General features: G+C 39.9%; 1 protein-coding gene across 1 annotated transcript in view; it reads right to left on the reverse strand.

Moving 5' to 3' along the window:
* Window positions 1-14,565, reverse strand: part of LOC137272175 (uncharacterized) — a 550,405-nt gene that overhangs the window by 308,449 nt on the left and 227,391 nt on the right. The window contains exons 26-27 of the mRNA XM_067804527.1: window positions 11,290-11,481; window positions 9,467-9,595 (exon numbers count right to left, since the gene is read on the reverse strand). Of these exons, the coding sequence (XP_067660628.1) occupies window positions 9,467-9,595; window positions 11,290-11,481 (321 nt within the window). The remainder of the gene's footprint in view (window positions 1-9,466; window positions 9,596-11,289; window positions 11,482-14,565) is intronic.

The raw sequence follows: 14,565 nt of genomic DNA on the forward strand, positions 1-14,565 counted from the left end.
GGCAACAAACTCGTTGATGAGCCGAGAGAGGCTGCACAAAGGGAGACACCCATGGCCAGAACAAGTGAGAACGACCCCTCTCAAACTACCAGTGATACCCTACAACCCAGACGACAACGACAACAACCTCAAGCAGACAGGACCAGGCCTGCATCCCGCCATTCTAACACAACATATAGGCCTTGCTGAGAAAACTGATAAAAACTCTACAGAACACTACAGTGACCGTAATAAGGATAATGATAAGAAAAACACATGTGTCAGATCAAGAGATCAATTTTATATTTGGGAACATTTCAGGAATTCTTCATAAACTCTGCGAATCCGACTTTATAAACTACTTGCAGACTTTTGATATAATAGGTCTAACTGAGACTTGGGTAGATGATTTGATTATACAAGATGTACTTCCAGGCTACCTTTCGATATGTAAACATGCAGAACGAATTGCAAACAGCGGTAGATTATCTGGCAGAATATCTGTACCGATCAAAAAAGAGTTTGAGAAGTTTGTACTACGGTCGAAAATTGCGTACAATTCCATATATATTAGGTGCGATAAAAAATTGTTTGGTTTAACGCATTTTATTGTATATGCATGTGTTTATGTACACCCAGAATCGTCTACCTGGTACAACAAACCATTGCTACCATGTAAAAATGGCATCAGTATATTCCAAGATAGTCTCCTACTAATATATAGTGACATTCCCGAAGATGTTTTGGTCTTATGCGATGGAGATTTTAATACACGAACAGGTACAGATGCAGATTTTGTCGAAGATGATATACTTGAACAAGTTGATAATCACAACTTTACATTCCTAGACTTTATTTGTCACAATTTCAATCAATGCGTTACTCTGCCGATAAGAAAATGAACAGCTTTGGAAAATGCCTGCTTGATCTATGTGCAGTACTTAACATTCACATAATGAATGGGTGATGTGGGTCTGATACTTAAGTTTTTACTAAGGAGGTTTTACTTTCATCGGCAATAACAGTGCAAGCATTGTCAACTATATAGGGTATGGTTCAAAATTATCGAGAATAGCTAAAGCATTTCATATTATTAAACGAGAACAAATCAGATAAAATTGAATGTATTGTGAAAGTGAAGTGACCTTTTCATGTTGTGTAGGTAACAATTTAATATTTTATCAAGTCTCCTTGAGCTTCACGGCACAGTCTTAGACGGGTAGGCATACTTCCTATCAGAGAGGTTAGTGTCTCGTGAGTTATGCTGTCCCAGTATCGGACCACTTCTCTCTTCATGTCTTCAATTTTTGTCAACCCCTTTTGATTCACACATTCCTTCATCATCCCCCAAATGTTCTCAATGAGATTTAAGTCAGGACTATATGCAGGAAATGGTAAAGCAGTCACATTTTTCTCCTGAAACCACTGCTTAGCATGTTTTGCGGTGTGTTTAGGATCATTATCCTGCTGCAAAATCCAGTAATTTCCATAAAACACATGTGCACTTGGAAGGAGAAAATTATCTAATATGTTAGTGTAGCGTTGACTTGTCAGATTTCCCTCAAACACACACAGCGGGGTCGTTCCTAATAAGGATATCCCTCCCCATACATGAAACTTTGGGCTGTATTTAGGTCGTCGATACAACGGTGCTGACGCAGACTTTGTCCATATTTTCACATTATTGGGATATACCCATATTGAGCTTTCATCAGTAAAAATCACATTTTCCCAGTCAAAGTTTTCATGTGCCAAACACCACTCAACACGCCTGTCTTTATGTTCTTGTTTCATGAGAGGAGAAGGAATTCCAGTCTTTTTCTCCCATCCAAGATCAATCAAATTTCTTCTAACTGTAGATTTTGATACAACTGTTGATCCCCTTTCTATCATTTCATACCTGATGTTGGAGATGCTTGCCCTTTGCTTTTTAGACGCTAAAATTCCCAGCCGGACGCGATCTGAGAAGTCCAATTTTCTGGGTCTCCCTGCTCCTTTCTGGTGCCCAAAATCCTTTCCCTCTTTAAAATTCTTCCTAATCCTATACACAGTATAAAGAGGAGTTCCTGTTCTCTGTGCCAATGTAATTACATCATCAATTCCTTGATTACACAACTCAAAAATCAACCTTCTTTTATCTTCAGCAGACATTGTTGACAGTGCTGAGGAAAATGACGTCTGCTACAAATTCAGGGGAGGTAACTCTAATTGTACTATACTCAGTAGGCCAAGATGAGTTACCTCCCTTATACCATTACTTAGTTTTAAGTATCAGTGAATCAGTTGAGGTGTTAGGATAGCTCAAAGTAAGAAGAAAAATTCTCAATAATTATGAACCAGACTATAATATCCTCTGCACCTTTATTTGATTATGTATCCAACTTTGTAATACAGTCTTGAGTCGAGTCATCACATCTGCCGCTCACTATGAATTTACGTACGCTTCATGTGAAATCGTCGCATACGCAATCTGATTGCAAGAATACTTTTAGATTTGTTTGGGATAATAACAAGCTTGGTTCTTTTAGAGAAAATATTCTTTCGGACTCTGCACAAAATATCTTAGACAAATCTGTGGACAGTGCTTTCCACATATATAGATAGTATTGTTAACCTTCTCGTAGACGCCCTTTGTCTGGCAGCATCAGATATGAAAAGAAAGTGTAGAGGTACGAGAAAGGATCTGAATGAATGGCATAACGACGAATGCAGAAAACTCAAAGCTGAATGATGTAAATCCCTGAATAAGTTTAGGAAACATAAACATAAATATACATTGGCACAGTATAATCTGTCAAGAAATAAATATAGTGCCCTTTGTAAATGCAAACATGCGTTATTCTATAATAAGAAACAAAAAACAATAGAAGAAAATATAAATGACTCCACACGATTTTGGCAGGAACTGAAATCCCTAAATAGAAAAATATTCTTGTAACAGTATCCAAACCCAGGAATGGTTACATCATTTTCAAGACTTATTGTCGGGGCAAAATATAAGTAACGAGGAAGACACAAAAAGAAAAGATTATACATAAGAAGATATTGATCCAACCAGTGATGTTACAAAAGACATTCTTGACTCTCCTATATCCAGACAAGAGATCCTAGATGATTTCAATAAACTTAAACTTAACAAATCTTCGGGAATAGATGATGAAATCCCTGAATTCTTCAAAAACTCTGCCGATCTTCTTCTGCCGTATTTAGAATTGATTTTTAATCAAATATTAGAAAGATGGACTTTTCCTACATCCTGGTCGGTTGGGATAATAGCGCCTATACATGAAAAGGGAAATTTGAATAAAGTAGATAACTGCAGCGGAATCACATTGTTGAGCATATTTAGTAAAGTGTTCACATCTATTATTAATCAAAGATTAATCTTTGGGGGAAAATCAATGGACAAAATAAATGAAGCCCAGGCAGGATTCAGGAAGAGTTATACAACAACTGATAACATGTTTATACTGCAGAGTGTGATCCTAAGACATTTGAATTCTCAAAGTGGTAAGTTATATGCAATGTTTGATGGTTTCTCTAAGGCCTTCGATTCTGTTCAAAGACACAAACTTTGGTCATTACTTAACATAAACAGACTTACTCCCAAAATGAGTACTTTGCTAAGTGACATATATGAAAATGTGAAAGCCTGTGTTAGAAATAACACCGGAATTGGAGTAAGGCAAGGTTGACTACTCAGTCCATTTCTGTTCTCTTTTTTCATGAACGAGCTGCCCAGATTGAGAGAAATTGCTCAGATGGGATCCAGTTGCATCGCGATGTGTTCCACCTTTTTCTCTTATTTTCTCTTTGCACATGGCACTGTACTCATTTCTAGCACTATAAATGGCCTACAGAAACAAGTAAACGAATTAGAAAGCTATGGTCAAAATTATTGTCTGACTGTAAACATGGATAAAACAAAAATAATTGCAATCAAAAAGGGAGGTAAACTATCAAACAAGGAAATATGGTATCATAAGGGCAATGTCATAGAGACAACTAAATCATACAAATACCTTGGAGTATATTTTACAAATATTCTTTACACGCTAGAAACGCCTCCCGCTGGAGTGTCCAGAAGAAATCAAGTTCCCTGACTTCCTCCCAACATAGCAGACGACTCCCTCACATTTCTCATTCAGTACGTACTCCTCCTCGAGTCACTGGAGGTTGTGAAAAGGCAGTTTCTTGCACATTTCCACTGATTCCAGCTGAATAATATTGTCTCCATAGCATCCCAAAATCTTTCTTCCTCGACTGAGCCCACGCCTGCTTCCAAGTCCATGTCTCGAAACCTATTTGGCAACTTCTGCATGCAACTCTCTAGCAGTAAGAGGAATGGGTGCATGGGATTAAGGTCTGGCCCAAGGGCCCAGTTTTTAAACTGGGCATTAGGATGGACCTGGTCCCGTACCTCCATTTCCTATACTACTTCATTCCATCAGGGATATTCTACAACAGGGATAGGCCGCTCCCCTGCTTTCTTTACCATTTGTACTAACTAATGAGTGCCTCATCATGCTCCAGTGCACACAGTGACTTAGCTTGTTCCCAGCTGTGTTTCACAGAACTTCAGTATATTGTATCAGTCCCAATTTTACAATGAATGAATGAATTATAGTAAGAATTAAGAGCAAGAAATATATGTAATTGAATGAAATATAGAAAGAGAATAAAAGTACATATGTGAATGAATGAAAGAATAAATGATACACCATGGCCATCATTCCCAAAACATGTTAAAAAATGCGAAACTATCGCGAGAACATATGTGAAGCTGTACTTTGTAAAAATCTACTTGAGACATTTTTGTTTACATTAATAATTATTTCAGATATCTTGTGAGGCATGTGAGGAATGACATAGACATTTAAAAAATGTTAACTGACACTGTCACACACACCTCAAAAGCTGAGAGTTTAAACACCTTTCCAGTTTTGTCAAATAATAAGATCAAGGAGAAAGAAATAAGTTATAAAACTATAACCCTCAAACATCACAAGCGCCAGTGGCAGATCAGATCAGATCTGTGATATGTCATACTGGTTACACTGGCCACATGATGAGCTGAGGCACACGTTCAGGCGCTTTTCAGGGAGTTTCCTCTCCCTCTGTATATAGTCTCCCTGATTAAATGTATTCATGACCTTCTCCTCCACCAAGTCCAATCAGCTGTATAATATTATGTGACAAGTACGAAATACACAATTTGTAAAGTATTCTGGAAAAATATACTATTTTAACATGTCTTGTCATATTTGTCTGTTTGGGATCAATTTATCACAATAGAACACTTGTCACTGAAAAGGTTTACATTTCACAGGTCCATGATGTATTCAAAGTCACCAAGGGGTCATGGGCTGAAAGCAGTTCCTATGCAAATTAGCCAAGTTTTAATGAAGTCAAGCCTGCTGTCTTGTCCTTGGGTTCCATTGGCTGAAGATGTGCAGCATCTTGATTGGATGTTAAATTTAGTTGCATTTGGAAAATGTGAAGTTTGTTCACTTACTGTCTTTTTCCAACTGGGCAAGGTGGCTTGAAAGTCATGAGTGGAGGATTTTGACTTTGGTTTGATTTAAGGTTAGTTATAATTGATTTTATATAAAAGGAGTAAACTACAAAAATAAGTTTAATTGTTGAAAGGTTCATTCAGTATTTATTGTAGCTGAATTTATGTATTTGGTTAGGTTAGGTAGTGGAGCATGCCTCTGGCGTCGTGGCCCTTGCATGTACCCTCTCGTTTCTCCTCTTGATTATATTGATGAATTGAGCCCATTCATTATTTCTGTTTTCAAGAGCTTCGTTAAGATTGTTGTTGGCTGTTGACCTGATTTCATCATATTCGGGGCATCTGAATAAGATGTGCTCAAGATCTTCCTCTTCTTGATTACAAAATGTGCAAATGGGGTCAGTTGCCAGATGATATTTGGCTAGATAGCTCTGACAGGGAAAGTGGTTCAGTCGGATTCTAGAGATGGTAACTTGATCCGTTCTTTTGATATTTTTGTAGAAAATTCTGTTGGGTTTTTCCTGCAGTTCAAAGTACTTTCGACCTTTGCTGTTATTGAGCCAGATATTTGACCATTTATCACTAGAGGTTTCCTTCACTCTGCATTTCAAACTAGGTAGAGATGACATAGGTTTTAGCAGAGGGCCACACTCAGATGCTTGCTTGGCAAGTTCGTCAGCCTTTTCGTTCCCAATAATCCCTACATGGCTTGGGATCCATTGTAGGCAGATGACAGTTTTCAGGGTTTGTAGCAGACTGTTGATGGCTTTGGTTTGATGGTAGTACTCAGTAGGTTTGTATGACAACAGAGTGTGCAGGGATGATAAGGAGTCCGTCAGGATGGTGTAAGGACCGGAGTTGGAAAGATCTTTAATTTCCAGCAAGGCTCTTTCTATTGCTGTAAGTTCTGCACTGAGGATTGAGCAGGGGGTGAGTGGAATGATGACACTACTCTCATCGTCTTGGAGATATATGCCTGCCCCAGCTTTTCCATTGTTTGGATCCAGGGAGCCATCAGTGTAGATCTTTCTGTATTCTGAATATTTAGTCTGGATTAACTCCAAGGCTAGCATCTTCAACTTGACTGGGTTTTCTGACTTATTGGCTTGTTCTGGAATTGATGTTACTATGGTTGGAGGTTTCCATTGCCATGGTGGTATATCATTCATGATTGCTGTTGGAGAGAAGTTGGGGTCTGACCTAGAAGGGAGATAGATGTTTCTTTCCTTGAGTAGCCTGCTGGATCTTGCATAGAAGGAGTTCTTTGCTTTGTTTTTCTTGAGATGCCCTGGAGAATCTTTTGGAAGGAAGTGATTTTTAATCCTTCTGTTCAGGATAACTGATTCCGAATGGATCTGAAGTGGAGGGATGTTTGCTTCTATCTCAAGTGACCCAACTGGCGTGGTTTTCAGAGCACCAACTATGAGACGGAGAGCACAATTTTGTAAGGTTGAAAGTCTTTTCATTCTCGTTGGGCAGCATGATGACCAGATTTCCATGGCATATGACATCTTACTCCTGATATATGTCAGATAGAATGTTCTTAGGGTGGTAAAATCGGCCCCCCAAGCTTTTGATGAAATGACCTTCATGAGGTTCAGCCTCTTTAGACAGTCATGATGTAACCGGTCAATATGGGCATTCCATGTGAGTTTAGGGTCGAGTGTTAGCCCTAGTATTTTCGGATTTTTGTTGTAGCCTATTGACCGACCAGAGATTTGTATACCAAGTTTGTCAAGTGGCAATACATGTTTTCGTTTTCTGGTGATGACTGTGTATTCTGTCTTATCTTGGGATATCTTTAATTTCCACTTGGTTGCCCAATTGTTTATTGCTTCCATACATTCATTGGCATGCGTCACAATGTGGTTGAGATCTTTGTGAGTGATATATATGGAGCCATCATCAGCATATGTGACTTGTCCCAGTGGCTTTGAAACTACAGATGGTAGATCCTGCATCATGATGTTAAAAAGGATTGGGCTGATTATTGAACCCTGGGGTGTTCCAGTGTTGATGCTGATTAAGTCTGAATACTCATTACCTACTTTGGTTTGGATGTGTCTTTCGCTGAGGAAGCTTCTGATGAATTTAAGAAGTCTGCCACTTATTCCCAGTTCAGCTGCCTTTAAGGTGACTCCATCCCACCACACCTTATCAAATGCACCTTCTAGATCGATCAGGATTATAACCGTGTATTCATTTCTGCTTAATCCTTGATGACATTGTTCAGTTAGCTGCATGAGTGCATCTATGTATTTGGTGGAAGCATATTTTGACTCAGCGTTAGAAGTTGTTGGTGTCAATTATTTCACTTCCAATTGATTCAGATTAATGTTTGAGTCCACACAGATTGTACATTTACTTTAGTGGGTAAGACATGTTGATATTTCACAGTGTTTGGAAGATGCCAAAAGTTTTACATAATTGCACTTCTAAGAATCTCATTATGTTATTGCTGCATTAATTTTGTGATGTTCATTTATTTAGAGTTCTTTTTATATGTCCAGTGGTAGTGCAGCAATTGTTATCTGAACAATGTGGAATGAATAGAATGTGATAAGAAAGGTAATTTTGATGGAGATATATATATATATATATATATTCATGTACATTGTTTCAGATTCATCGTATAAGGTTGAACCACACGATACTGTCACTTTGGATAGCGCAACCCCTGCCCTTGCAATCGTTCAAGGAAAAATTTAACAGCTATTGAAACGCATGCCAAGGCTAAAGTCTGCACAATGTCATGAGGCCATTGGGATGGTCTGTGGGGGAATGTCTCAACAACATGTGGCTGCACATTTCCGCTGCCACTGGAACACCATTGATGTCATCAATCGCCTACGTTGTGGACATCTACATGTAACAACACCAAGACAGAACAGATGGATAAGGGTGACCCATCTTCGCTACAGGTTTCAGTATAACTGCACTGATGACTGCCTGGACCATCCCAGGACTTTGTCATATTCACCCCAACACAGTTTGACAATGTCTACATCATCACAGGATCAGACCAAGACGTCTATTCTAGAAGATATTGTCCTGGATCCAATGAGTTTCACAAGCAATAAACGTGACAACACTTATTGTCTACAATTTAAAACTGAGGAACAAAACATGATAACAATTACTTCTAATGAGGGACTGAAGATCTAAATATGATAACACGTGGGAAAAGGTGAATGAATGAAGAACTAACTATGTAAACTTTTGTTGACGAATATCTAAGAATTTAACTAATTTTACTAACCCTAATTTCTAAACTTCTAACTCTGATAATGTTCAAAATCCAACTAATACTAAACTAATCTAACGCGAAATATTTACCCTCTAACTTTTCGAACTAAACTTCAGTGATTGTCTAAGCTTACTTGTAAATATTTAACAACTGACTGACTGACTGACTGACTTACTGAATGGCAGTACTGTGTTCAGAGACAGAGGATACTAAATGACCTTCTGTGTAATACCATTTTTATTAAACGAAAAAATGATTTGGTATCAAACGAGCAAAACGTTTGATACTAAATCTTTCACAAGTTTAGTGAAAACGGTATTTCACAAAAGCAAGTTTAGTATTCTGTTTATTACTTCCAACACAAATTGATAGACACTGCGGCTACATATAACTTAACTTCAGCAAGCCACAGATATTTGTTGCTTTAGCAACTTGTGTTGATGTAATTGATATCAGAAGCCACTTAGGTATATATATATTTCACCCTCCTGCTTGACAACAATACAATAATCTTCATCAAAACATTGCACTCACAAAACAGGTGGCATCCAAAGAGTTTGTTCAATATGGGTTATTCAGACACTGCTCACTACATTGGGTTATAGAAGGATTATCACACAATATAGGGTCAAAAAGGGGCTACACACAACAAAGGGTTACACAGGGACTACACACAACATAGGATTATATCAGTCTCTCAGGCAGGAATTTTGAAGGCTACTCACCATATCTGTCCTGACCCTGCTGATATGCTTTGTGAGAGTAAAGAAGCTGGAAGGGTCTGATGGGTCTGTTCTCAAACACGGAACCTGGAGGAGACCCATCTGGTTGAGCAGCTGCTTCAACACACTTGTCTGAAGAGAGATGCAGTAACAAATGAAACTACCCCGCTAATCCGCTTTACATCAGGTGAACACAACATCTGTCACAGAGCAACTTCAGTGCTTCCTTAACCTAGAAGATTTGTCTGCTCTATGGATGCAGTAAATGAGCACCAGTTTACGTTCTGTAACACAAAGAAAACCATGTGAGACCAGTGACATGGTTCTAATATATAGAAGCACCTTTCTGTAGCCTGTTGGACTGAGTGCTATGTGAATAGAGTACAGTGAAATACTTTTATAACGAACATGGATATAACGAACTGACGGCTATAGCGAACTGTTTTAAAAGTCCCGAATAAACCACTATATGTTATCATATAAAAAAGTCGTGACTAACGAATTCTCTATAACGAACTTACCGGCTATAGCGAACTGATTTGCAATCCCTGTGAGTCCACGGAAACACTAATTAACGGTGTGAATAACGAACTGAGAGAACTCAATCAGTGTCACTGCCCATTAGCGGTGCTCACTTTGAAATCAGTGTATGGCGAACCTGGGAGTCCCAGTTACCAGTAATTAACGGTTTGAATAACCAACTGAGCAAACTCAATCAGTGTCAACTAGCCGTGCTCACTTTGAAATCTGACCTATAAGTTAGACGTCAGTGGTGGGGTACAACACTTGCCTCATGCTGTCATGGCGGGTTGCAAAAGGAAAGCCATTGGTCTTGTTACCAAACTGAAAATAATCCAGGCAGTTGATTCAGGTCTTAAATCAAAGAAAGACATACCCTTTGAGTTTGATGTTCCAAAGTCAACACTCAGTACGATAATAAGGAATCGTGATTCTATCATCAATGCGACCATGTCCACTGACTTCAGTCCAGTTCGAAAGAAGATGCATGCAGCCAGCCATTAAGATGTTGAAGACACACTATTCAAGTGGTTCCAAGCTGTCAGAAGTGAGAACATTCCTTTGAGTGGCCCCATGCTCCAGGCAAAAGCGGAAGAACTTGGTACAAAGTTAGGTCATTCAGATTCCTCCTGTAACACTGCTTGGATTAACAGATTTAAGCAGCGTTGAGGTATCGTTGCTAAATCATCACATGGTGAAAGTTCATCTGTCAACCCTGACCTCGTCAGTGACTGGTTAACTTCCCAGTGAAAAATACGGACCATGTGACATCTTCAATGCTGATGAAACGGGACTTTTCTTTAAGTTAACGCCACAAAGAACCCTCCACTTACAATCGGAGAAATGCAGTGGTGGCAAGAAGACTAAAGAACGGATAACTATGTTAGTAGCAGCCAATATGACAGGAACAGAAAAGCTGAAATTGCTAGTGATTGGCAAATCTGAAAAGCCACGTTGTTTCAAGAATGTCCGAAGTATGCCTGTGACATACCGTGCAAACAAAAAGGCATGGATGACGAGCGACATTTTCAGTGAATGGGTCTGAGAGTTGGATAAGTCTATGGCCAAACAAAGAGGAAAAATTGTTCTATTCATTGACAACTGTCCGGCGCATCCACCTGTGTCAAAACTAATCAATGCTGAACTTGTATTTCTACCGTATTTACTGTTCTTTCGATGGATTTTTGTGAATAACAAACTACGGATATAACGTCCCTTGGAGTTCGTTATAAAGGTATTTTACTGTATTACTTGTATGGTGAATATCACCAAGGCATGTGCTTTGAGCTTTTTTACGGAGAACCCACCTGTTCCTTGTCCATTTCTCTTGCTGATGTTATGATGTCTTCTTCCCACAGCAGAGTGCCCTCTCCTACCACCACTGCCCGCCTATCTGGGCTTCCTCCCTCTACAGAAGCCACCTGCTCAAACACCTTCTGGAGAAATCCTCTATCCACAGCAAACTCATCACAGCTGAACTTAACAAGGAACAGTCGACCCTGAAAACAGAAACACAAGCTCACCTACAGCTATTCTCAACAAACAGCACCCTTGTTCATGTAGATACTGGTGTGTGCGTTTACATCTTCTGGTGTGTGTAAGTACATATATTGACGTGTTGGTGTGTCAGTGCATCTACCGATGTGTGTCAGTACATCTATTAGTGTGTGTCAGTACATCTACTGGTGTATGATTTTAGGCCGTCTGAATTTCTTCCACAGGAGTCTCGGTGGAAGACTTTTCTTCCACCCAGCCACCGGTGGAAGTCGCTCGCGCCATTGTATTTTGGAAGCCTTTTACTTTGTGATATCTATGCATGTTACACATGGCTGGAAACCCGATCCAACGCTCTCCCAAAAATGCAAGCGTGATTCTAATGGTGCTCCTGGTAACCAGTCCAGACTGAATCTCCGACATGATGGTTTGTGTAATTTTGTTGAACTTCAATTCTTCAATATCACAGTAGTCATCATGCCACCATAGTCTGGTCATGATGTAATGGCAACCACTCTTATGATTCACCTTAGAAAATGCATTTCTATACTGCGTTTGAAAGCCAGTTAAAGCGTGTCAGACAGTGTATAAAACGCACACGCTGCGCATTAAGTGGTGGAACTACATGGGTATTAATGTGCGAAATGCAACAAATACCGCAGGTGATATAGATTGGCGGAATTTAGATGAATCTGTTCACCGGCTATACCAGCGTCGTTAATATTTACAACTACAAAGCATTTGCAAGGTGATTCATGTGGGATTCTGGAAATGTGTAACATGCTGATGTGCAACATTAGACATTCGCGCTGCACAGGAATCAATATACGTGATAGAGCTAAAGTTGCAACGAATTGGAATAAAGCCATAAAAGCAACACCTGTAGTCTTAATATATAAACTTTTACTGTGGTGGAAAGCCCTTGAAAGTGCGGTTCTGCCAAGGTGAAATGTGCATTCGAGTCGCGTCTGAGAGTCAAGCAGTGCGCGCCATTATGTAAATGCATTTGCGCTAATGGCGGGTAAAGTAGTCGGGGATCCGGCGAGCGTCTCACGTCAGTGTTACGGCAGCTATAATTTCATGATCCACCATCCAAAATTTAATGTTTAACATGCATCTGAAAGCCCTTGAAAGTGAGGCTCTGCCAAATTATAATGGACATTCGAGGAACATGAGATAATCAGGCAATGCACGTCATTACGTAACTGTTCTTGTGCGACTGGTAGGTAAAAATGGGGATCTGGCGCGTACCTTCCGCCAGCTATTATTTCATTATCCTTCTTCCAAAATGAAAGATTTAAAATACATCAGAAAGCCCTTGAAAGTGCAGTTGTGCCAAGGTGTGACGTGCATTCGTGTCACCTCAGACAGTCAAGCCATGCGCGTCATTATGCAACTGCTAATGGCGGGTAAAGTCGGGGGTCTGGCGCACGTCTCCCGTCAGTGTTACGGCACCTATAATTTCACGATCCATCATTCAAAATTTAATGTTTCAAATGCACCTGAAAGCCCTTGAAAGTGCATCAATGCCAGGTTATAATATGCATTCAAGGAATGTCTTTTAATCAAAGAATGCGTGGCATTATGTAACTGTACTTGTGCGTGTGGCTGGTAGAAATGGGGATCTGGCATGCATCTTTCCTCAGCTGTTACTTCAGCATCAGAAATCAAAGGTGTAAAAGGGGTCGGTAATACCTTGAAAATGTGGATGTGCCAAGGTATACTGTGCATTCGAATAAACGTTCCATTATATAACGACGCATATCAAACAGACAAGGTAGCGCCATGCTCTGACAACTGTAACTTATCACAAAGGCCGCCTCTGTCTGGCCACTTAATTACTCTGTTGCGGTCGCAACTTCTTATCATCATTATTTTCATAACTTCTTTCAGATCTGTCCGCATGGACTGATTGTATATACACGTTCTTCTCTACCTTCCTGTAAACTTAATTATTACCTGATTAGCTGTATATCACTCGTCTGTGTTCACATCTCCGTACCCTGGAGATGCTACTTATCAGCAATTGTAATTTCATCACCTGCCTTGCTCTCTTATGGTTATAATCACTCAGCTTGGGTCACTTCCTTTTGACATGCCGCTATTTTGTGATTTTAAACCTCATCGCCCCACTGACTTCAACTTTGCGTATAAAATTTCTTTGACATGGGCAATTCACACCTTTTCGCATGCTCAGGCCCCTCCAAATGGACATCACGCATGGAATGGAGATGGACAATTTCCAGTTTCTTCCTCCCCCGTAGAAACATCCGGCTTGACCACATGAACTTCATCTAAACCATTCCATTGGTTGTCTGACCGCGACGTGGTAATAAAAGGGAATGCATTTCACTGCAATTTCATCATCACAGACGAAGTGTCTTAGTGAATCACTACCAGTCAGCATTGGCAATCACCATTGGCAAGTGAACTTTACTCTTATTTCTTCTTGTTTGTTCTTAATTTCTGCATTTTTCAGTCATTTACGCTGCTCACTTTATCAAACTGATACTCAACATTACTAGGTTTATTCCCTAAATAGACATATTGTATAAGCAGTTTGTTTCTTAATTTGTCCAAGACTGTGACATCCAGACCCTCTTCTGTAGTGCCCAATCATTCCCAGAAAGTAAGTGTCCCAGCAACATAATAAAGTATGCCTTCCACAAACTCCCGAGAGGAGAGGCGATGATGGTCAAACGGTAGCTGGCGCAGGCGAACCGGGTTGAGTCTTGATTCGCCCGCGAGCAAGTGCATACGCCGGTGATTTTACCTAGAAGCAGGCGATGTCTCAGCCACGATCCATCCAAAAGTGGGGAGGTTCCTGCCAGCACATCTCGCTGAATAGCTTAAAAATCAGCTTGTTGGAGTCTTTCTTCAGGACCTGAAAGATGGGTAAATAGAAACCCGGATCAGCAAGGGCTACACCAAAGGATTCTATCGCAAGTTTCTGAACAGTGTTTCAGTGGAGATATCTCCAAGTCACTATTTGTCTGCTCTTGGCGCAGAGGACTGATCAGATCCAGCAGCTGGAACTTCAAAAACTCCATTGAGACTTGCAAATGGGCATCCTGTCCAACCTTGGTTGC

Source organism: Haliotis asinina, chromosome 2 (genome assembly GCF_037392515.1).
Source record: "Haliotis asinina isolate JCU_RB_2024 chromosome 2, JCU_Hal_asi_v2, whole genome shotgun sequence".
Lineage (NCBI taxonomy): Eukaryota > Metazoa > Mollusca > Gastropoda > Lepetellida > Haliotidae > Haliotis > Haliotis asinina.